Source organism: Caloenas nicobarica, chromosome 4 (assembly GCF_036013445.1).
Source record: "Caloenas nicobarica isolate bCalNic1 chromosome 4, bCalNic1.hap1, whole genome shotgun sequence".
NCBI lineage: Eukaryota > Metazoa > Chordata > Aves > Columbiformes > Columbidae > Caloenas > Caloenas nicobarica.
In genome coordinates, this window is record NC_088248.1 from 76,995,438 (window position 1) to 77,018,143 (window position 22,706).

General features: G+C 44.5%; 1 protein-coding gene across 3 annotated transcripts in view; it reads left to right on the forward strand.

Annotated features, from left to right (window-relative positions):
* Positions 1-485: 485 nt before the first annotated feature.
* Positions 486-22,706, forward strand: part of ATRN (attractin) — a 157,657-nt gene continuing 135,436 nt past the window's right edge. For 2 of the 3 annotated variants that reach the window (XM_065634977.1, XM_065634978.1), the window contains exon 1: positions 487-877. In XM_065634977.1, the coding sequence (XP_065491049.1) occupies positions 543-877 (335 nt within the window). In that variant the 5' untranslated portion in view covers positions 487-542. Of the gene's footprint in view, positions 878-22,706 lie in introns of all 3 variants that reach the window. The other variant, XM_065634976.1, reaches the window with a different exon arrangement.

Here is a 22,706-nt window from a genome sequence, read left to right on the forward strand (position 1 = left end):
GATTGCACTCGATGAGCTTGAGGGTCTTTCCCAACCAAAATGAGTCTGTGATTCCAACAGCAATAATTTAAAAACTGAAACAAAACCCGCGGGTTTTTTTGTTTTCTTCTTTTCACTCCCCTTCACCTTCGAGGCCCCGCACATGCCTCAGTGCCACCTGACCCCCACGTGTGCCTCTGGGGCAGGGTTTTGGGGGCTGCACCCCCGTTGGGGTGTCACCCCCCCCAGCGCCCTGTGCCCGCTGACCCCGCAGCGGGGGACCCCGCCGAGTCCGCCACTCTCTGTGCCCCTCAGGGGCAGACGCGCCCGGCGCGGGGCCGCTCTCTCCGCCTCACTCGCTGGCAGGAGGCGGGGCGTAGGCGGGGGAACCCCGCTGCCATTGGTTGCCTGCGGGTGACGTCACCCACCGCGGCACCTCCTCCGCGCTGCTCCCGCCTCTCCCGGCCGCTCCTCCCTCCTCCCCTCACCTCCCGGCCACCGTAGCGGGAGCGGCGGGTTTCCCCCCCCCTCGCCGGCCACCGTCCCGGGAGGCGCCGCGGCGGATGGTCCGCGTTGTGCCGCCGCCCCCCCCCGCCCGCTCCTCCCGGAGTCGGCGGCGTCGTCGGCGGCAGATGGCGCGGGAGCGCACGGCGTGGCGGGGCCCGGGCTGGCGGGGCGGGAGGCCGCCGCCGCGGCGGTTGCTGTTGGCGCTGCTGCTGTTGTTAATGCCGGCGGTGCCGGGGTTCGGGCCCGCCGCCGCCGCCGCCGCTGAGGAGGCGGTGAAGGAATGCGACAAGCCGTGCGCCAACGGCGGGCGGTGCCAGCCGGCCAGCGGGCAGTGCGAGTGCCAGCCCGGCTGGGTGGGCGACCAGTGCCAGCACTGCGGGGGCCGCTTCAGGTGGGTCCCCGGACGGGCCGTGTCACCCGGTTAGGGACAATATGGCCGTGGGGGCGGGGGGCGGGAGCGGGTTTGGGGGCGCCGGCTGTGGGAGGAACTTGGGGCGTGTTGGGGGGACGCAACGGGGTGGCCTTGGGGCGGGCTGCACAAGGGGACGCTGGGGTGTGAGGATGTTTGGGGTTCAGGGGGGGTTTGGGGCATCTAAAGGGGTCGGAGCCCCCGGGGCTGAGGGTGCCCAGGGTGGCAATAAGGTGATAAGAGGTATAAGGGTTGGGTAGGAGCGTGTGGAGGAGGTTTGGGGTTCAGGATGGGTTTGGGGCTTCCAGAGGGGTGGGAACGCCCAGGGCTGAGGCTGCCCAGGGTGACAATAAGGTGGCAATAGGTATAAGGGTTGGGTAGGAGCTCGTGGAGGTGACAAGGGGGGTTTGGGTGACCCTGGGGTGTGAGGAAGTTTGGGGTTTAGAGTGGGTTTGGGGCTTCCAAAAGGGTGGGAACCCCAAGGGCTGAGGCTGCCCAGGGTGACAATAAGGTGGCAATAGGTATAAGGGTTGGGTAGGAGCTTGTGGAGGTGACAAGGGGGTGACCCTGGGATGTGAGAAGGTTTGGGGTTCAGAGTGAGTTTGGGGCTTCCAAAGGGGTGGGAGCCCCCAGGGCCGAGGCTGCCCAGGGTGACAATAAGGTGACAATAGGTATAAGGGTTGGGCAGGAGCTTGTGGAGGTGATAAGGGGGCTTGGGTGACCCTGGTTGAGTTTGCATGAGGTCAAGTCTGAAGACAACAGGGGTGGGGGCGTGAGGGGCTGTGTCGGGGCTGAGAGGGGAGAAAACAGGGATTTGGGGGCAGAGGGGACGTCTGGGGACACGTGGCTGCGAAAGGACAGGCTTGGGGGGTGACGGGAGGTGACACAAGGCCAGGTCTGGGGTGTAGGTGGAAGAGGCTGCATGGAGGAGATTTGGGAGCAGCAGGGTGTGGGTATGGGGTGCCCTAGTGAGCAGGGTCGGTGGGTACGGGGCATTTGTGCAGCAAAGAGACGCCGCGGAGGGGACAGAATTTTGAGTGTTGGTTGTTGGGGTTGCACAGGGGTGACGGGGTGCGAGTCGAAGGGGCTGTGGCTGCGTTGGAGCAGGGAAGTGGGTGCAATAGACTGAACCTGGGGTGTGAATGCGAGTAACTGGGTTTATATTGTAGAGAGAAGGTAGAGCTGGTAAGGGAACATATTTGGGGCAGCAGGAGAAGGTTTGGGGGCTGTGTAAGTAGCAGGATGGTGGGCGAACGAGGGCTGGTTTTGGGTGCCTGTGGCAGCGGCCGGTGTCCTGGGCAGACGGGAGCAGTGGGGGTGTCTGGGTGGGAGGACACTGTGGGTGTGGGACCAGTTCCTGGGTGTGAGGGCAGATGTGAGAGAAGCAGCAACACTGGACCTGGCTGGGAGCAGGATGGAGTGGGAGAGGACGGATGGAGGAAATAGGGGTGTTTGGAGAGGTTTAAGCGAGCTTATCTTGGCAGGGGTTGGTTTTGGTTAAAGGTGAATTTGGGAGGGTATGTGCGGAAGGGAGAGAGAAGCAGCATGTGGAAGAGGGTGATTGGCGCCAGGGCAGGTTCAGCTTTTGGGGCTGAGGAGGGTGCTGGCTTTTGGGGGACAGACAGAGGGAATAACAACCTGATAGAAGGAAGCGCCTGGGTTTGCTGGGGGATAAGGCCAATGCTGGGCAGGTGGAGGGGATGGAATGGGACACGAGGTGGTGTGAGGGTCTTGCCTCATTTTTTTTGAGAAAAAAAGGACTTAAGGGTGGTTCTGGGCAGGGGGATGGAGATTCCCCCTCCGGCTCTGTGCTCGTCCAGGCCATATGTGTGTGTGTGGGGGGCGAAGGGTCTCTGCGTGGGAAGAAGGTGATTTTTGGGCTGCGTGATACTGGAAAGCACGTTGCCTGCAGTGCTGAGGCCAGTTCTGGCTGTGATGGGATGCTCAGCTGGGTCGTGTGTCTCAGGTCTATCCCAAGATGCAAAATTGGAAATCTTCACAGGAATAGGCTGGAAATGCACCCTGGCTTCTCTCTAAACTTACATTTTCGGTGGAAGGGGTTTCTCTAAGATGGTTACCTGCCTTGGTTTTATCAGCGTGTGTGTCTGCATGCGTTAGGTGAATTCCCCGGGCAGAGCTGATTCTTGGAAAAGAAAGCAATGCAAAAAGGGATGATTATTCTAGGCCAGGCTTGCATTCTTAGGGAGCTCCTTATGGAAAGTACCAGCCACCCTTTCACGATGCTCCCTGTAGATTTAGGAGAAAGGGAGCTGCCTGTGTGAGCTGAACTCATGGAGGAGAAACACTTTGTGTGCTTTAGGAGTTGAAGTTTCCAATTTTTATTTCTTATTTTTTTGACAGTCTGTCGATGGGGGTGTGATGCAGCTAATTTGAAAGGGGTTTTGTGTGGAAACGATGCCAGGCTAGGCAAGCTCTGGAAGTCAAAAGCTTCCTTTTTTATATGTTTTTGCCACTGTTATGATAAGAATTTTCTTCTCCTCCAGAAAGAGCCTTGTGAAATAGACACATACTTGTTGCTTTCCTCGAGTAGTTTAGGATATTGGTCATTTGAAGGGGGCTGGTTATGAATAAAGGCAGAGATTTTTCTGGATGGCAAAGGTGGTTCTGCTGAGTAAAAAAAAAAACCCACCTAATTGATATATATCCACTGCTAATGACCTTTATTTTTTTAGCCTCTTATCTGTTCTTGTTTCTTTTTCACATATAATTCCGGTCTAAAATTTTGACTGAAAGTATAATGCGTGTTTGTTTTTTTTCCTGTATGTGTTTCATTTAGCTCTTTGCTTGTTTATTTACCGGTGAGTTGCAGTTTCTAGTAATGTTTGTAAACTTGGAGCTGTGAGAAAAGTACAAACAAGTGGTTTTAGCAATGTTTACAGCTTTGCCATTGCAACTTTCACATGCCTGGAGTTTACCCTGTCTCCTGTCGGAAACGACTTTGCAGAGTTTGGTGATTTTTTTTTTTATTTTTTTGTTTTGTTTTTTTTTTTTTTGGTTGTCAAGAGCTTCACTTTAAAAGGCTCGGCGTGTTATTATGTAGGTACAAATAGGAAGTAGGAGGGCAGGTGAATATTATTTTCTAAGTGTGGTCTATTCCACAGGCTTATCTGCTTGACTGAGGGCTGTAATTATGTTCAGCATGTTCGTCTTCCTGTCCTTATCTAGATTTCAATGATGACTGTATCTGTGGCCAGGACTTTTCTGTTCACGTTGAGCACCGGGGTTGTCATGATACAACTTGTGCTTCGCTGACCTACTAATCCTTCACATTGAAGAACGAACATAGTAGCTTCGTGTCCGCTTGTATTCTACTTGCCTTTTTCCTTGGGAAAATCTGTTTATTTAGGTTACACTTAGAGACATAGGTAACAAAACCAGGTTGGACCATTTTCTTTCTTGTTTCACCCAAACCACGAAAGCGGGGCATGATGTGTCGCTGTTCTTACGCGGATGTGTGGTGTGGTTTTTTTGTCTTTTAAGGATGTTTGACGTTCTGCGACTTCTTAAAAAGAAAGGGGCATAGCAGAAATGTCCCCGCGTGTGGTTTCGTTAGGTTCTGGAATCGCTTCTGAGAAAACACCGACACCCGCACACATCAGTGATGATCTTGTGGAGGTAGAAGGTTGAGTTATGAAGCACTTCACACGGCTTTTTTTTTTTTTTTTAAGAACCAACCACTTCAAGATCTTAGCATTTCTCCTTAAAGAACCGCTTTCGTGGGAAGCTGAAATAGAAAATACAGGACGTGCCTGATGCGCTTGTGTCTTCTATTTCTGTACAAACCTCCAGTGGGTTTCTGTGCTGGCTGGAGCCTTCGAGATGCTGGAGTCTGGGCAGGAGAGAACTTGTTGGGAGGGATGAGAACTCCCCCAGTCTCACAGCTCCAGCAGCACGATGGAGAGAAGATTTTTGAGCAATGAGACCTCAGGAGCACCAAACTGTGGGGGGGACCTTGCCAGTGTTGGGTGCTGTACGGTCAAAAGGATGCTGCAAACTGCAAACTTGGAGCCACAGATGCTTCTGAGAGCTTTCGTGGCTCAGTGACATGACCTCTTGTCCTACGTGGATGGAATTGTTTCAGCCGGCTGCCTAATTAGCAGGTTAACCCAGGTTAAGAAATGATAATTATTTTACATAAGTGTATCAGAGATTGTAGAGGATTGGGTTAACAAATTCAGGATAGCGCTTGGCTTCTGGAACAGTGACTGTATGTGAATCGTGTGTATAGGCACAGTGGTGGATGATTGTAGCTGAAAATATGAACCGACTGTGTTTTGACTTAGGTAATGAAACACCAAATGATTCTAGAAAACTGTTTTTTGTGTGGTCTCCTTTCATGGTAATACTTGTTGGAGGTGGGAGATTGGAAATGCTAAGCAGTGCTCAGCAATGCAACGTGACGGAGGAAAAAAAGGAAAGAGATTAGAGCGTATCTTTTAAACTACGTTTTTATTAATTTAATGGAGGCGGTTATGGGCTGCTGATTGAAGATTATTAAGGAGTCGGTGGTTATACAATGTCCTTGGCCAAAGAATATTAGAGTGAAGAGGAATTTTATCTCTAGGTGATTTGGGTAAATCATAACCTGAGGGAGTTGCTAGCTGGCAAAGGGCTATCACAGCTCCCATTCTTAAATAAATGGGAACTTTTGCTCAAAAGCTAGTATAAAAAAAAAAGAGCTACCTGATGCAGTTTAAAGCTTTAGAAAAGTCAGGAAACTATTTAATATATCTAAGGATGCTGGCGATTTGAATCACATCAGTTTAAGCACTTCAATTAGATTTGGGTGCTGCGTTTGTGGCCGATCCCTGTTCTGTTTCTCTCTTTTCATTAGTACATCGTTGTGCTTTAAAATGATTTTCTCTTCCCTGTTGCTGTGTGAAAGGCTCGCTCAAATGTGCACTGGTAATAAAAGAATAAGCTATTCAAGTAGGAAATACTTCAGCATTGTCACTTTTAAAGAATTCACTGGGGAAAAATGAACCTTTATACGCTTTTATTTAGTTCTTGGAGGCATTATTTCTAACTCTGGATTTATAATTTTGCTAGGAGGTGTGTGTATATCTATCTGTCTACAAATGCATATCTATACATGCGTTCAAATGGTCTATTCATTGAGAGAGAAACTCATGGCTAATATTTCATCTGAATCCTCCCTGTTTTATTGTTATTCTCACTGTTTTATTGGACAGGTTGATGTTTTACTAGGGCTGTTTTAAGAACAAAAGTTCATCCGTGAAATAGTTCAGTATTTTTTAAATATCTGAGATGTTCTACGCTTCTTGCCTTGCACCAAACGGCTGGCATAAATATTTGACTTGCATGAGGCTTTGTTAATGTTTGCAATACCCTCAGTTCTTATCGTTATTTTTCGGTCTGGTTTATATTGTTTTTTAACAAAACCAGGACATTAGCAAGGAGGAAATAGTGGAAAATTCAGAATCATGAGGCAGTTCAGTGCACGCTGGAGCCTTCCTGTCATCTCTGCTTCATGCACATCAACCTGTTCTGTTCAATCTCTTTATCAATGACCTGGATGAGGGAGATCAAGTGCACCCTCAGTCAGTTTGTAGATGACACTAAATCAGGTGGGAGTGTTGATCTGCTGGAGGGTGGCAAGGCTGTTCAGAGGGATCTGGACCGGCTGGATCGTTGGGATGGGGACAATTGTATGAGATTCAAAAAGGCCAAGTGCCGGGTCTTGCTCTTGGGTCACAACAACCCCATGAACGCTCCAGGCTCGGAGAGGAGCGGCTGGAAAGTGCCCGGTGGAAAAGGACCTGGGGTGTTGGTGACAGCGGCTGAACATGAGCCAGCATGTGCCCATGTGGCCAAGAGGCCACCAGCATCCTGGACTGTATCAGGAATCACTGGAGAAGTGATTGTGCCACTGTACCCGGCACTGGGGAGGCCCCACCTTGAATCCTGTGTTCAGTTTTGGGCCCCTCATCATAAGAAGGACATTGAGGTGGTGTAGAGAGTGCAGAGGAGGTGACAGAGCTGGGGAGGGGTCTGGAGCACAAGTGTGATGGGAGCGGCTGAGGGACCCGGGGGTTCAGCTGGAGAACAGGAGCTGAGGGGAGACCTTCTGATCTCTGACCTGCCTGAAAGGAGCTTGGAGCCAGGGGGGGTCGGGCTCTGCTCCCCAGGAACAAGCGCCAGGACCAGAGGAAATGGCCTCAAGTTGCGCCAGGGGAGGTTGAGGTTGGATCTGGGGAAGAATTTCTTCCCCAAAGGGCTGTGGGGCATTGGAACAGGCTGCCCAGGGCAGTGCTGGAGTCACCATCCCTGCAGGGGTTGAATAGATGCGGAGATGAGGTTCTTGGGGATATGGGGCAGTGCCAGAGTTAGGTTATGATTGGGCTTGATGATACTGAGGTTCTCTTCCAACTGAATCGATTCTATGATTCTCATCATCGTTGGAGCCTTAGTTATTGGAATTATTGAACAGGTCATGGTTTCAACCTGGGAACGAGCTGAGTATGGAACATCCAGCGCCTCTTTTCCTGCAAAGCATCGAGACCTCCGGAATGGTGCAGGTAGAGGGTGACAATCAATCCCAGGAACGTGTCACTGCCTCAGATTTCATTGCAAATATGCCCTTTTCCGCAGTGGTCAACACAAAAGGTGTTTCTGTCTCACTTCTTTATGTCTCTGAATATCAGGGAATAGCTGCCTGAGACACTTTAGCACAAGTTGTCTGACACTGCTTTGGATTTTTCCATTATTTCATGGTCTCATTTGCTTCTTTCATTACCAATCAAATATAAGCTCATGTCCAACTGGGTGTTCGTTACCATCGCAGTCAATTTACATTTAACATAAGTGACTTCCGTTGAAATATATCAACAAATGACTGAGGTTAGCTCTCCTTTCACAGAAATGGCTTTTTTCTTTAGGCTTTTAAAAGCTGTAGGAGCAGTTATGCTTTCATTGTGCATCCTGATAAAGTTAAATAACACTTGGGATGCATGTGACAGATTTCACTTTCTCGGCTTGCTCCTCTGAAGCTTTCGTGAGCAATCAAATTGAAATCCACGAGTTTCCTGCGCCGAACATAAATGTCTATGAAGATCCATGCTGAAAATCCTCTATATATTGAGATAATGCTGCTGCTGACCGAACTATTGTATTATTGCTTTAATTTATGATACCCTTGGGTGCTCTTTTCTTAAACAGCCGCTCTCCTTGAAGACTTTTTTTTCCGATTTGAAGTTCCAAGCGGAGCGCTTGGAATGAGCTTCTTTATCTGGTAGAGCTTCAAAATGTTCTCAAACAGAATGTTTGCTTAAAATGTTCTCAGCGAGTAGTTCTTTAGGAGCTCTTAAATCACATCTTCTAAAGCATAGGGAAAAAATATAGTAAAAAATGCAGAAAACGGGATGGAGAATTCTGATTTTTGTTAGGGAAAGTGGTTTTGGTGGAGGAGTGGAATTCACCCAAAGGACCGCGATGATTTTACTACCGTACTTTGTTCTCGTGTTGCCGTGTGCCTGGAAAATTTTATAATCAATTTTCCAGCCCAGAACAGAGATGATAGTTTGCTTTTGCACGTGGCTTTGAATCGAATCCTCCTTGAGTCGCTGAAACGCCAAACCCAGTAATGATGTTTTGCTTTTTGTTTCCTGCTTTTGTTCCCTTGCTTTGTTTGTGGCTGGTCCACCTGGAATTCCTTCAGAATCTACTTGAGACTCCCACTAATGCCCTCCCCTCCCTTAGCTTAAAATAAATATTTATTTCGTAGAGACACAGGTTGCCGTGAGGGTTCTGGTGGACTTACTATGATTAAGGGCTCGGTTTTGGCTTGAAGAACTTGAAATCATTGGGATTCTCCAAAGGGAAAAGCTCTGTCCTGATTGTGCATTGTGAGCTCGTTAGACCTTAATTGCACAGAGAACGGTCTTCATGTGAAAATCTGATAAGCTGAATTGGGTACATGAGAATAGTGGGGGATTTTTAGCATGATGTTTTAAAGAAAATGACTGACAATAGTGAAATCTCGGATGATGAAGAAGAATTTGAATGTTTTACTGTTTGCCTGAGAAATGTCCCTGTTAAATTAGGGCAGCTGATCCAGAAATCAAATCGTATGAAGTACTTGTAGGATACCCCAGGATCCGAGTTAGCGTTCTTGGTTGTGGCTTAATTTGGTAAAACAGTTTTCCTGTAGTATTGTCAGATTCAGAATGTTCAGTTCTCTGAAAACGCAGAAGCGCAATTGAGCTGGTTTAAGGGAGATCATGGTATTGGAGCTGGTCTGGGTGTTTGAACCAAGGGTTTTCCAATGTGTGAACTCTCTTTTTTTTCCCTTGCCATACCTGCAGAGCTCGTGGCTGCGGAATAATTAGATTTTCTGTACACGACGCTCATCTCGGGCGGCTTACTGCGTGTTGCAAAAGTCAAATAAGGGTTGTTGCTTCGTAGGGGGACAGAGTGTTACATGTCCTGTTAGGGGTGAAAATTATCTGTAATGTCTTTTACCATTATTGTCTGTAATGTCTTTTGCCATTAGCCAGTGCCGCTCAGCTTTCTAATGCAGGATGTACGAACGTAGCCGTGGAAAAATCTCAGTTTTTCTATTATGTCTTCTCTTTCCCATTTTTCAGAAACCTCGGTGTTTGTTTTTTTTTTTTTTCTTCTTTGCTACTGGTTTTCTTTGCTATGAGTTTTTAATCGTTTCTGCAATCTGAAAGGACACAAAATAAGGCTACGTTAGGAAAACATCCTCTTGAAGACGTTCTTATTAGTCAGTGTTTGTACTGCATGAAAATTTAATACCCGTCTCCAAGGTGGTGCTTGTCTACTCAAAATATAAGAAGCTTGGTGCAGGTGAATTAGCATTTTATGTAAACTCCTTTTATGAGCTCCAGTACAGAAGGTGAGAGCTATTTTTTCCATTCAGAAAATTTAGGTCGGATTTAATATTATTTCACTGTGAAGTGAGAGAATAACTGTGACTTCAGTGGCTCTGCTTTCCAAGCTGTGGTAGTTTCTCATCCCTGCTGTTTTTCAGTCATTAATATAGCTATAAAAAAAAAAAAAAAATTACACCTTCCCTGCGTTTAGCTTTGGCGAGTTGCTGCTGTTATAATGTATAGCTCTGAATTAAGTGTATTTTTTTCTTTTTTCTCTCCAATGCCTTTGTGAATGTGCTGTTATATCCTTCCTTTCACAGTTTTGTTGTGCTCTGAGTGTTCATATCGTGGCACTATCGCCAGATATTTTGAATGAAATTGCCTTATCTGGAGAAAATCCATGATTGAGGTTCACCCTGTGCACAATATTTGGATTTCACTGCTTGTTCTGATCGGGAAGATGTTTGACTTCTTCTAAAATAAACTTTTCGAGGTGGCTTTGTGAAGGTTTTTTGTAGCGATGTGCGGCATGTTTCCTGCTGAAGTTGTGCACCTGCCTGTTTAATAATTAATTTCCACGTCCAAAACCCTATTAATGCCAAGCCGAGGGTGTCACATGAATTTTACAGCTATTTCAGAGCTCAGTGTCTCTCCGTTACAACTTTGATCTCGTGTGGAATCAGCACAGGTGACGCCAAGAAAACAAATTTCCAGCCATTGCAAGACCTGAGATGCGAAGTCATGTGGGCCTGAAATGCTGCCAGAAAAAAAATCAGGGAAAACTGCGATATTTCCCATCAAGTACTTCTGTGGTGCTAGAAAAAACAGTATTCTACTGTATCCGAATTGTCCACTGGAAGACGAGTATTGAATTCCAAATAATATATTGGGAAATAATGACTTTTGAGGTCAGTTGGTGTCTGCTTCTCCTAAGCTCAGGTTGCAGCGCTTCTTTAAAGTCAATGCTTTTCATTTCGGGTAATGGGTGTTTAAATATGCCCTTGTTCAACTTTTGGAGTATGAATCATTTTGAGGAGGTGTTGAAGTGGTTCAAAGTAAAAAACAGAACTCGGCTTCTCTCCTATGCGCATATTTTCTAAAACATCCATTCTAATTTTGCTGGAGATGTATTTTTTTTCCAAGTGGACATCGCTGATATTGTATTAACTTGTTTTATTTGAATGTATGTGGCGAGCCCAAAGAAAACTCAGAGCCGTGTAAAACGTAGTAACGTTAAAATAGTAATTCTTGGATCATTTGCAGCTATTCTCAGTAACCTGAACTGTTGAAGATTTCTGGGACAGCAGGGAGATGTTGGCTCAATACGCGCATAATTCTAAATGTGAATGGCGGAATAACCATTTCTATGCAGGTTTGGTGTTTAAATGTGACAAGATGGGGATCTGGATTTCTTCTGGAAAACAGGAACGTGTGATCCAGCTGGAAAAGCTCTTGGGAGTTTGTAGCCTGTAACTTTTCTAACAGCATCTAAAGAAGAATAAGAACGGGGCAAGGGGACTTCAGTCCTGAGAAGACGGAGGGAATGAATAAATGAAGAACTGCAAAGATTACTTGGATTTTATGTTGCTCTAAGTTGTGGGAGTGTTTCCTGAAAGAAAAGGATGGTATCACAGCCAGCATTGCTTTATTTTTTCCCCCTTCCTCTCCAGTTCTGCCACCGTATCACTTTGTGTTTTACTTTGAAAAACTTTGGGGTTTGGCCATAGAGTGCAATTCCCTTGGGAACAGGAATCAAACAGAAATACCATTCGTCATCTAATCTTCTTGGTTCGTTTTCCCTGTCTATGAAACAAGGACAAGTTATTTGTATGTTTAAAAAAAATGTTCTGATGGTGGTGCTGTTTACGTAGGGAGTTTAGAATCCGTACTTTAAGGTACTTTTTGCATGGCAACTGGTATCCAACTTGCCTATTCTGAGATTAATACTGTCCTGTAGAGGAAATGTGGTTAATGTTACTATAAATATGCTTAAATCATCTCCAGCGAGGCTTATGAAGAACGATATTGTGTGCTAAAAGTGATGAAGTTTAAATGTGATCTTAATTTCTCTATTCAGTGCTGATGGGAATTTGTCATGGAATTAAAAGGAAAAAAACACTGTGAAAATAGCGTTATCTGATCAAAGCTGGTCAAGGCATCAAGAATATCTTATGCCTGAGGTTTGCTTGTGCTCAGAACAAGAAGTGTATGTGTGAGAGCTTGCAGGAGATGAGACACCATGCAGAAGACGACGTCCTTTGCCATGCTCCAGCCTCCTGAAACCCACTCATCTTGGAGCATCTCCCAGAGCTAGGACAGAAACAAGAGGTTCACCAAAGCTGGGGGGATCTTGCAGGAGGTGGACAGCTGGTGCTAAGGGCTCATGGACCTTCTGTGTTGGAGAACAAGGAACATCCTCCAGAGCAAGTCACCGTGGCTGGGCTGGAGGTTCTCCCAGGGAAGGTGGAGGGAGATTTTTCCCCTTATTTTGTAGGTTGATGTGAATTAATGCGTCTTGTTCTGGTGTGAACAGACTGAAGCACAGGAGGTTCCATCTGAACATGAGGAGAAACTTCTTTCCTGGGAGGTGCCAGAGCCTGGACCAGGCTGCCCAGAGAGGTTGTGGAGTCTCCGTCTCTGGAGACATTCAAACCCACCTGGACCAACCTGTGTGATCTGCTCTGGTGACCCTGCGTGAGCAGGTGGGTTGGACTGGATGATCTCCAGAGGTCCCTTCAACCCAGCCAGGCTGGGATTCTGTGGAGAACCATAGCTCCTGGGCCAAAAAAACATAGATTGTCCCGTGGAACTCAGGACACGCAGCACTTCTGTGATCCAAGTGCTTCTGCTGTTCCCAATTCTTCTAAGCTTTGTGTTCCTCGGTCCCTGGATCTTTCTCTAGTGCCAGTTTTGTGCAGCTCTCCAGGAAGGAGCTGTGTTTCTGTAAGCTCCTGAGGAAGGATTTGAGATCTTCCCTTTCCCCCGTGTGTGAGGAGGTGGGAAGGATGCTCTGCCCTGTTGCTTTGCAGACCCACTGCAGTTTGGAAACCATAGCATGGAGTAAGCTTCCCCCTCTTCTCCGCAAACCCTGATTCTGTGGCATTACCTGAAAAAGAAATTTATTTTTCCCTCTGTTGAAGCTGAAGAACAGGAGAAGTCAGCTCTTAAAAAGGGATTCTTTGCTTTTACCTGTGGATTTGAAGAAGAAATTCTGTAGGAGACAACTGTGTGTGTGTCCATTGATTTCTGTTTACGTGTTAATTTTTTGTACATATCCTGTTGATTGAAAGCTGTGGTGGACAACAGCAAATTTGCAGAAGCCCGAACACTTCACGGCCAGGATTCTCTTTGGGCATCAAGGCTGCCTTGCTTTTCTGTAGCAAGGTCAGTAAATAAGGGAACTCCTGACATCCGCTGAAGGAAATCTTACTGTTTAGGTTTAGGAAGATGCTGTAGACATGACTGGAATTCCTGATTCCTGTAGTGTCTTGTAGCATAACGCTTTTGTGAACGGTGCGGCCAGAAGCAACAAATTCACGCTGAAAAATGAAGAGGAGCTGCAGGAAGGTCACGGTGCATCGATACCGGAGGAGATAAACCACTGAGAGTGACGTCTGTGGTATCTTCGACATACATGAAGGAAAAAAGCCGCTCGTTTTGAGGCCAGAAAGTATTGTGGAGACTTAAGATCTATTTTACACGTGTGCTAAGGGTTGTACAAGGTGTTGCGCTTGATGAACGGGCTGAGCGTAGGAAGCTCTTTGGGACTCTGGGCTGTTGATGGGCTAAAAATTTACAGCTGGTCAGGACAGAGACTTGGCACCAGTTGCTTTCCCTTTAATCTCCAATTAAATGAAAAAAAAAAACCCTGATAGTTATAATTTTAATGGGGTTAAATATATACACACACACACACACACATATATATATATATATCTTCCTACAGTGACTATCTGGCATTTTGACAGAGCTTCTCCTTTCCGCTAATGACTCGGAGAGGAAATCGCTCTGTAGCTAAGAGTCTTTTTATAAGCTTTTTCCTTCATTAGTAGCTCTTGAATATGTAGGCAAAGTCTTTAAACACAAACTCTGGAAAAATTTGGCCCTAATTAGTCTCGAGTTGCTGTAACCTCTGCGTGGAGTGAAAATAGTAGAGGTGGTAACTTCTGAAATGTTGCTGTTGGAATGTTCTACTTTTGGCAGTTATCTCTGTGCCTCCTGTGTGTAAACCACTTGTAGTGTAGGTGAAGCTGTACAATTGCGTAGGTGTGGAATTTAAAAAAATTATTGTGCAGGACACTTAAATATTACTTAATATGTAAGAGATGCAGCTAAGGAAGAAAGAAGAGCAGGTCAGCAAAGTGGGATAGTTTGTCCAAAGTAGTTTTGATACGTAATACACTTCACATATATATATGTCTATATCTCTATCTATATATATCTATATATCTTCTCATCCTAATCTTGTTAGCAAAGGTCTTACGGATTATATAATAAAATATTGAAAGGACACGTTTGCTGACACTGATGTTTTTTCAGACATTCACTTGCATGTACTGGAAATTAAACCCGAACTTTTTACGCGTGGTATTGTGAAATTAAACCCTGCTTGGGATCTAGAAATATAAGTAAAATATTGTTGGGAGTTGCGTTTTGAGGACCATTGTCCGTAGACTGCAGTGTGTCCTTTCGGTGACTAAAGAGTGACGATGTCAACGTGCAGTTATTAAACTTGTGGCAGCAAATTCCAACAGGATTGAAAATGGGGAAAGGAAATCTCTGTGCATCACGTGGTCTTTTTTTAAAAATTATTTTTCTTTCGCGCAGTTGTGGTTTGTACCGTGACTCCTTCCTCGTGTTTCAAGTGACGTTCCAATCGAGGCGGGTGTCGCGTGCTTCCCTCTCCAAGTGAATTAATGCAGCGTAGAATTACAGAATTGATTTATGAACTGGTTAAGTGCCTCGATGCCTAATTGATTGAGTACAAGTAGGTACTTTGCAGCCCTCGTGGGCCGAGGCTGGGCTGTTGTCAGGCTTTTGATGCAAATCCGAGGCTTCGCTGTCAGTCTAAAGCTGATCTCAAAGAGCTGTTTTCCACGCGGGTGTTTTGGAGAACGCGAAGTCCTTTCTCAAGCCGACTGTTAAACTGCAGAGCTCATCATGAGCGCTGGATATGAGAGCAGGGTACATATAGATACATATCATATTACTTACTTGTACTGAGGGACTATGTAGGAGTCCTACTCATAACATTTCCCCCTAAAATAGCCCGTGTTGCATGTAGTCTTGATTATTTGTACTCATGGGCTTCATGTTCACTGATTCAAATCAAGTTTTCCACCTTTTCCATTGCTGCTCTTTTTATCTTAATGCTTTGCAAAGATTTGTGGAAGTTGTGTTATATCCTCTCTATCCTTAATTCACTTTAAAAATCTTTTCTCCGTGTAAATATAATTGAATTTTGCCCTTGAGCAGGTGTACTCATAATCTTTTAAGAGTAGCTTTAAAAAGTAGTGGTCATAGAAAGTAACGTTAGTTTAGTCTTTGGACTGTGGAATAGTGATGTGCAGTGTCTATACATTAAAAAAAAAAAGTGGGAAAAATCTGTATATCTACAAACCCATCAATCTGACCGTAGCTTTGCCATTTGTAAATGATGCTATTTTAAACAAAGTATATATTTGGCAAGAGTGCTAATGGTATATGGGGGGGTTGTTTTGTATGCAGCGTTTAGGATGGAGGCATCTTCACAGATAAATATCATCTGAGCTTTGGAAACCTGTTTGATTTGGTGTCACCTGGAGAATTATTGAAACGGAGAGGCTGGATGTGACTTCTCAAGAACTCGCCGTCGGTGTCGTAGCCAGAAAAGCTGAATTAAGCTCACAACCGAGTTTTATCTTCCATTCGGTCATTCCTATTGACATAAAATTAATCAGGCACCTTCTCAAATGATGGCAATTGAAGGGCAGCGCTTGATTAGGCGATAAACAGGCGGAGTCTAAAGGGGGAATATTTGTTTGGTAAGAAGTTGAAGCTGGAATGGGATTAAATGTTGTTTCTGACCTGGGTAGAGGGCACAGATGTATGCTGATGACATCACTTGTGACATCATTTGTGACGTCATCGGAGATTCTGGGTCCTTTCATCCTGGAAAAACAGGGAGAATAAAACGACAGAATGGGGATGGAACAGCGGTGCGCGATGCGGCGTTTCGCTCGCCACGATTTACAGAAAAAGGCCTGTTTAGATGAAGTTACACAAAAAAAAAAAGAGACCCAGAAACACTAATTGGCCTTTGAAAGGTTGTTATTTGTCAGCGTGATGCATTTCGAAAGACAAAGGTAAAAAGGCAATGAGGAGAAGGAGGGAAAATTATATTATGGTACAAAGCACCGGTGAGAGCGTCTCCTGGGTAATGTCATCACCCTCTGATCAGATGGTTTTTCTTTTAATCTCCTGTTAGCAGAGAGGATTCTTCTGCTCTTGTTTTTAGGGGCTCTGGTTGTCATTTCTGCTCGTTTCAGTTCTTTATTGATTAGCAAATGCTCTTGCCCGCAGCTATTTCTTATCAGCGTAAGAAACAGGTAATATTCATTCAACAACGCTTCACGGCTGCTAGACGTAAACCATTATTTCAGTTACTGAAGGCGCACTTTGCCAAGCGTGTAACACTCATCTCGTGACTTGAAAAAATTGAAGAAACAATGATTTTTTTTTCTTTTTTTTAAATGAAACAAGTCCTGACATTTAATCCCAAGAGTTTGATGATTCACTTGAGCACCAGTCGTTGGATGATCCCGGTGACATCCGCTCAGTTACTGACTGGAAACCAATAACTGCAGAACCTATTCCGTTGTATTAGAAATATTTATATTCATTTTTTACACGTTGCTATCCAGCTTGGACTGGGCGCATATACAGATATTTCGTTTTGTTATTACCATGTCAGTATTTTCCCAAATGGGGGGGAAAAAAAAATTATTCAAATTTAACTGCGTAAAAAGTTATCTAAAGGCCTGTAATACTCTTAATATAGAACCACAGCCTTGAATGGAAACAATTAAAGCAAAATAATGTGTTTATGTCATCGCTCAGCGTTGTTTGGCTTGGTGAACTTCTGACAGAGCGGGCTGGATATTCTCACCAACTGTGTTTTCCAACTGGGGTTTAATTTTAACCCCAAAAATGCAGTTTGAGGAAACCTGAACTTTTGGGAGCCTCACCAGAGATATTGGGTGCTCCTCTGGGTAGAAAAATAACTCCCAGGAGGTCAAGTTTTTTTTTAAATTCAAGGTTTTATGCTTCCAGCTTTCTGCTGGGAATTGTGTTCTTCCAGTTCTGTTCCAGTTCTAGTTGCTTGTGCAACAGACCCAACTCTACATCTGGTCACTGTTCTTGCGATAAAGTTCATGTGCTTAAGCACTCATAGGATTGAAATATTAATTTAACCTCTTTTAGTTTTGAGTGGTTTGGAAGATTCAGACAAAATCTCATGTCGGAAGTGATATTGTTGGTGAGGAATGGTAGACCCTGGGCAACACCAATTAAATCTGTTATAGTTTTTAAGTAAACTTTCATATTTGCAAATTACTCTTCCCCCCCTCAGATTTATTACATCAATGATTTTTCATTTATGGGAACCTTCCTCTTTGGGTCAAAACGTGATTATTTTGAGTACAATTCTGAAATGACGTTGCAGTAGTTTTGCACTAACATGTCATTTTTATGCGACGCCCGAGAGTTTCGTAGAAACGCACTCACGGTCGGTACATGTGCAAATGCGACTATTGCAGGATACGAAATGCTTTGCAGCAAATTAGCGTCCGAGAGCGGTTTTGGAGTATTGGGGCTCATTTGGCAGAGCAGGAGATGCTTGTTGACAAGTCACAGCGCTGCTCATGTAGAAATAATTCTGTCTCTGGAGAAAAAAGAACGAAGAGCCGCAGGAAAACGTCTGCTTTTTCGGTTCAAAATAAAGCGATGAGGATCACAGGCAAAAGGTGGCTCTGAACCAAACCCCTGATAAATCACTTTTACCACCTGCACTCTAAATTATTTATTGATTATTATGCCGACCAACGTTCACAGTGTGGAACCCTCTGTTCCGCTGAGGTGTAGTAAACCTGCCATGCAAATAGTAACTCAATTCGTTTGGGTTCGGAAGCGACGGGAAATTTTGTACGGACTCTGTCAAAACGCCCTGTTTGCTCTCCGAGGTTAAAAGCGGCTGTTGTGAAAGGTCCTGCCTTGGATGGGTGAGTTTAATAATTGTCTTTGGCCAGAGCCCCGTCTGCTTTCAAGGATTTTCTGTGTTTGCTGTTCGGGAAACGCTGTTGGATTCTGCGGTAAAACTGTTGGCCCCACGGAGCAGAAAGTGGTGGCTCAAGTTAAGCCTTTAAATTAATGGCCCAGCTCTTAGAGACGCTGAGCATTCAATATTTATTAACTCTGTCTTTAAATACCTGCCCTTTCAGGCAGCCACTTAGAGGGGGGAAAAAAGAAAATAATCATGTAATTTGTTATGGAGTTATAGAATCATTTTGGTTGGCAAAGGCCTTTTAAGACCATCAAGTCCAACCGTTGCAAGGGTTTAAATGCTGCTGATCCTTAATGTTTTTGTGGTGTTATTGCCCATTAACCTTCATTTGAAACGGGTGGCTGTGCTGGGGCAGCTGCCGCATTCTCACCTGTAATATTTAAATAATGCTGAGCAGTTAAAATGCTTTAATTTGACAGCAAAAATGTAAATCGCCTTATTTCCCGGGAAGTGCCATTTCATGGTTTGAGATTTGTCAGATGCTTCAAACTCCGCTTGTTAAACTTGCCGGGGTGAGAAACTCACCCCCTAAGTGAAGAGTGAAGGATGTAATGGATTAATTCCACTTTCTCTAAGATAGGGATTGTAATTAGCAGAACAATTTGACCGGGAGCCAGTTTGAACAGCCTCGCTTGATCTAAACAAAACCCAAATGCTCTGAGCAAGTTTTGTCTCCCTTTTCCCGAGTCAGGCTTTAATAAGTAGATTAAATAATGAGAAGCGAAAAGCTCAAAATAGTACTGGAGAAGGCAAGAAAGTGTCTGTTTCTGCAGGTGGGTTAAGGAGGAAAACCAAGTTGGGTTTCCATCCTTGGCTTGCGTGGTGTCGGGGCCGCCTGCTGTGACATTGCTCCTTCGTCCCATGTTTATTTTTTGAGATTACAGCTCCGTGTTTTCATATAAAAAGGGCTCTGATGTGACCTGGACTGTGGGAACCGCAAAGGGTCGAGTGTTGAATGGTCCTGATGCTCGGCCGGGCTCTGAAGTTGGATGGGAGTGTTTGAAGATACTGAGGAAATATTGTGCAGCCATAATTCTTTTTTTTTTTTCAATTATTATTTTTTTTCTTTTGTCTCCGAAACCACTGCGTGCGAATCTTTTGCACCTCATATTTTAAATAAGTCTGGAGAGTCCACTACGAAACTTCTCCACTGTATCAGCACTGATTGCAAGTCTGTTAAATACATCCAGCTGCCTCGAAACTTAAAAAGGCACCGGCCGCCTGACTTTTTATTTACACCTTTGCACAGGTAACTTTGGCATAAGGACAAAATGGTTCCTGAAAACCGTTGCGTCCAGTGACTGGTACCTTTGTATTTTTTGTGTGTCAAAGGGAAATTTATTTCCGTGATTGCTTCACTTCGTGTTCCTTGCTCTATGAATTATGTCCGACAGATTAATTTAAAGCACAGCAGATAAGAAGCAGCTACTGACCTTACGATGCATTGATAAGTCTGGAAAGCATTCAGCTTGAAATTTCTTCCTTTTAATAACCTGAAGCTTGGTATGTATTGTGTTAAATAGCAGAAGTGGGTACTAAGACACCGAGATATCATGTCTTGGTTTCATCAATTTTAAGGCAGGAATGAGCTTTTTCTTCCAGGACGTAAGGGTGCTTACAGTAGGTGGTCAGTGTTTCTCTCATAAATAATGTTTCTAAGACGTCTTGGTTACGAGTAGAGGTGACCGAATGAAAACGGAAGAAACTGGAGCGAGGCGAAATCATTTCTTAATTAAAAATAAAAAGAAGAGATCAGAGCAGAATTTTGTGCGGAGTTTCTCGTCGGTGCAAACGTACCCTGAGACACATGGTGTGAATTTTGGGGTTGTCCTGTGCAGGGACAGGAGTTGGACTCGAAGATCCTTGTGGGTCCCTTCACACTCAAGACATTCTATTATTCTCTGCTTTTTCTATAGATGTTAGCGGAGTGAGGAAAGTTCCTGATGACTAAATCCTGGATAAGGAGGTGGGATTTTTATTTTCGAGATGCTTAGTTGAGGGGTGGCCTGTAAATAAAGCACATCTCGGGTTATTTCGACACTTCACATAAGTAGCGTTGAGCCACTGTCTTTGTTTTTATTGTTACGAATCTGTCGGGAGCAGATGGAATTTCTTTTTTTTTATTTTCCTGCTCCTGTCCAAGAATAACTCCTTTCTAAGTCGTTTTAGAAGGAATAGGGAAGGTGCATATGGCAAACGTGGAGATGGAAATGAGAATTTTTGCAGCGACTCTTTCCCTCGAGGAGTTTGGCTCTTTGGGGCCTGCAAGTTCTGCCCCGACTCCTGCGCTCGAAGGACGCCCATAATTGCCTTAATTTTCCGGATTGACCCCAGTGTTGGTTAAATGGTTCATCTGTTGGATTTGTGTTGGCTCCGCTTTGGCTTTCTTATTTATTTTTTTCTTTGCTCTGTAGTGATTCTCAAGAGAGCCGTATGTTAGACGCTGCCTCGCTACCAGAAAAGAGGAAAAATAAAAATAAACACGTGCGCGCATCCACCTCCGCAATGAGAAATCAGTAGGCTGGCGGTTGTGACCTTCTCCCCACCGAGCTGTTCCGTAGACAAACACTCCCGAGCTACTCATCGTGTCAAGAAACGCAAACGGATCTTGGATTATAAAGATCTTGTGCTGGGTCTGTTGCTAAGGCGGCGTTGACACAGCCATAAATCCTGCGTTATGTGCCAGTGAGGGCGTTGTCGCCAAATTTTCAGCATTTATTCCCAAAATAATTCCTTGTTGTCTTTGCTTGATTAAAATGCGCTTAAAAGGTCTATTATTTGGAAGGACTTTTTGTTTGTTTGTTTTTTAAAGTGAGTTTTCTTGCTGCTTCATCCATCCCAGTGAGGAATCGAGGCTCGGTGTTTTAATAGCCAGGAATCTGTCTTGGTGGGTTAGGAGATTTCTGATGCGGATTGTAAAAGTTATTGTGCAGATGCATTTAATAAAGCGCAGCAATTACAGCGGCTAAAAATACCCCTTTTCCCAAGGGATTTATACTTGTTGGTCCCAGCGAGGCCGACGAACACGCTCCGGTATTTGGAAATGAGTTCAGTTCTTCACCTCCTCGACTCAGAGCTGTCGAATTACTGGATGCCTTTCGCATTTGGTTTATTTTCTCAGGCTCTTAAAAAAATATTGTGGCGGTTTGAATGGTGTGAGTTGACTTGGTTCTTGCAAGAAGCTGGTGGAAAAGCTTAGACGAGCTCGTGGGGTAAGCCGAGTGCGGTTAAACTGATCCGTGCCAGTTTTTATTGAAGGGATTAAGATGATTTAACCAAATCTACGGCAAGTCCGGCCTCTTCTCTGTTTGCCAAGCCAGGATTCTGGCTCCGTATTTGGGTGGAAACTGCTACAAGCGACTTCCTAACTCATAGACGTGAACAGTATAAAAAACCCTGTATTTCCCTACAACGGCAACTGCACGAGAGATTTGTAAAACATTTACAGAATTGATCAAATTAGTTGGAGGAATTTCAGCAGCGATTTAACTTCCCCTGATAAAAATCAGTTCACTGGTGGGCTTGCGTAGGTGGGTTTTTTGGGCTTGCGTAGGTGGGTTTTTTGGGTTTGCGTAGGTGGGTTTTTATGTTCGCTGAACGTACGGTTGTTGCGCCGACCTTCTTAAGTATTTATGGTGCTGAGTCAAACATACAGATCGGTGCTAATATTAATATATAGATGCAAGTTTTGATAGCAAATTAAGTCTTGAAGAACCTTAGAGTTATATATATGTATATATATATTTTTTTTTTTTCCTGCCCGTTGTTTACCGTCTTCATGCCAGATTTTTTCATGTGGGTACGTAACCTGTTTTGGAGCAGTGTGACTTTTTGGGGGCGTATCGTGTAGATGTAAAATGATGTAGATGGAGAATCATCAGGCTCTTTCGTTATTTTCGAGTTTTGTTCTACTTAACAAAGGGAAACTTCTCAAGGAAGCTGCACACATCTGCCTTCATTAAATACTTGAAGTATTCAATATTTAGCTCATTTTTTTTGTCTTTTTTTCTACTCAGTGTGAAATTGCTTTCGTTAAAAATGAGTCATTTTGGGGAAAATACCGCTCGTGTGTTGGTTTGAACTGGGAAATGTTGGGGAAGGGGTGAAGGACCGACATGCCAAGTGTTTATGGAAGGTGACTGGAGAATGTCTGGTATCAGGATTCACTGAAATGAGCTACAAAATGGAACGTTTTAATCAGATTTTAGAAGATTGACCGGATCGAAAAGGTTGGGTTATTTTTATTATTGGTGCTCTATGGGCTTTTCCGTCTCCTCCCAATTAATTCCTTCTGTCCCCTCCTTAAAGCCAAATAACACTTACTCACCTTTCAGTCTTTAAGGTAATGCACGTGAGCAAAAGGACGTTTTAGGGGCAGACAGTGTATCCTTATAAGGTACAAATATATACGCTTTATTTTTGTTCTATCAAGTTTACATGTAAAGTTCAATGCTCACAAGGGCTCCTATGGATGTTGCATTATTTGCACTAGTGGATCCTTGAGAACAGTTCCCTTATTAGCGTGTTTATCAAGATATAATTACATTAGTATCTTGTCTGAAAATCTGTTCCATTAATAAATACATTTTCTACCAAATAATTAAGGATCCCTAAA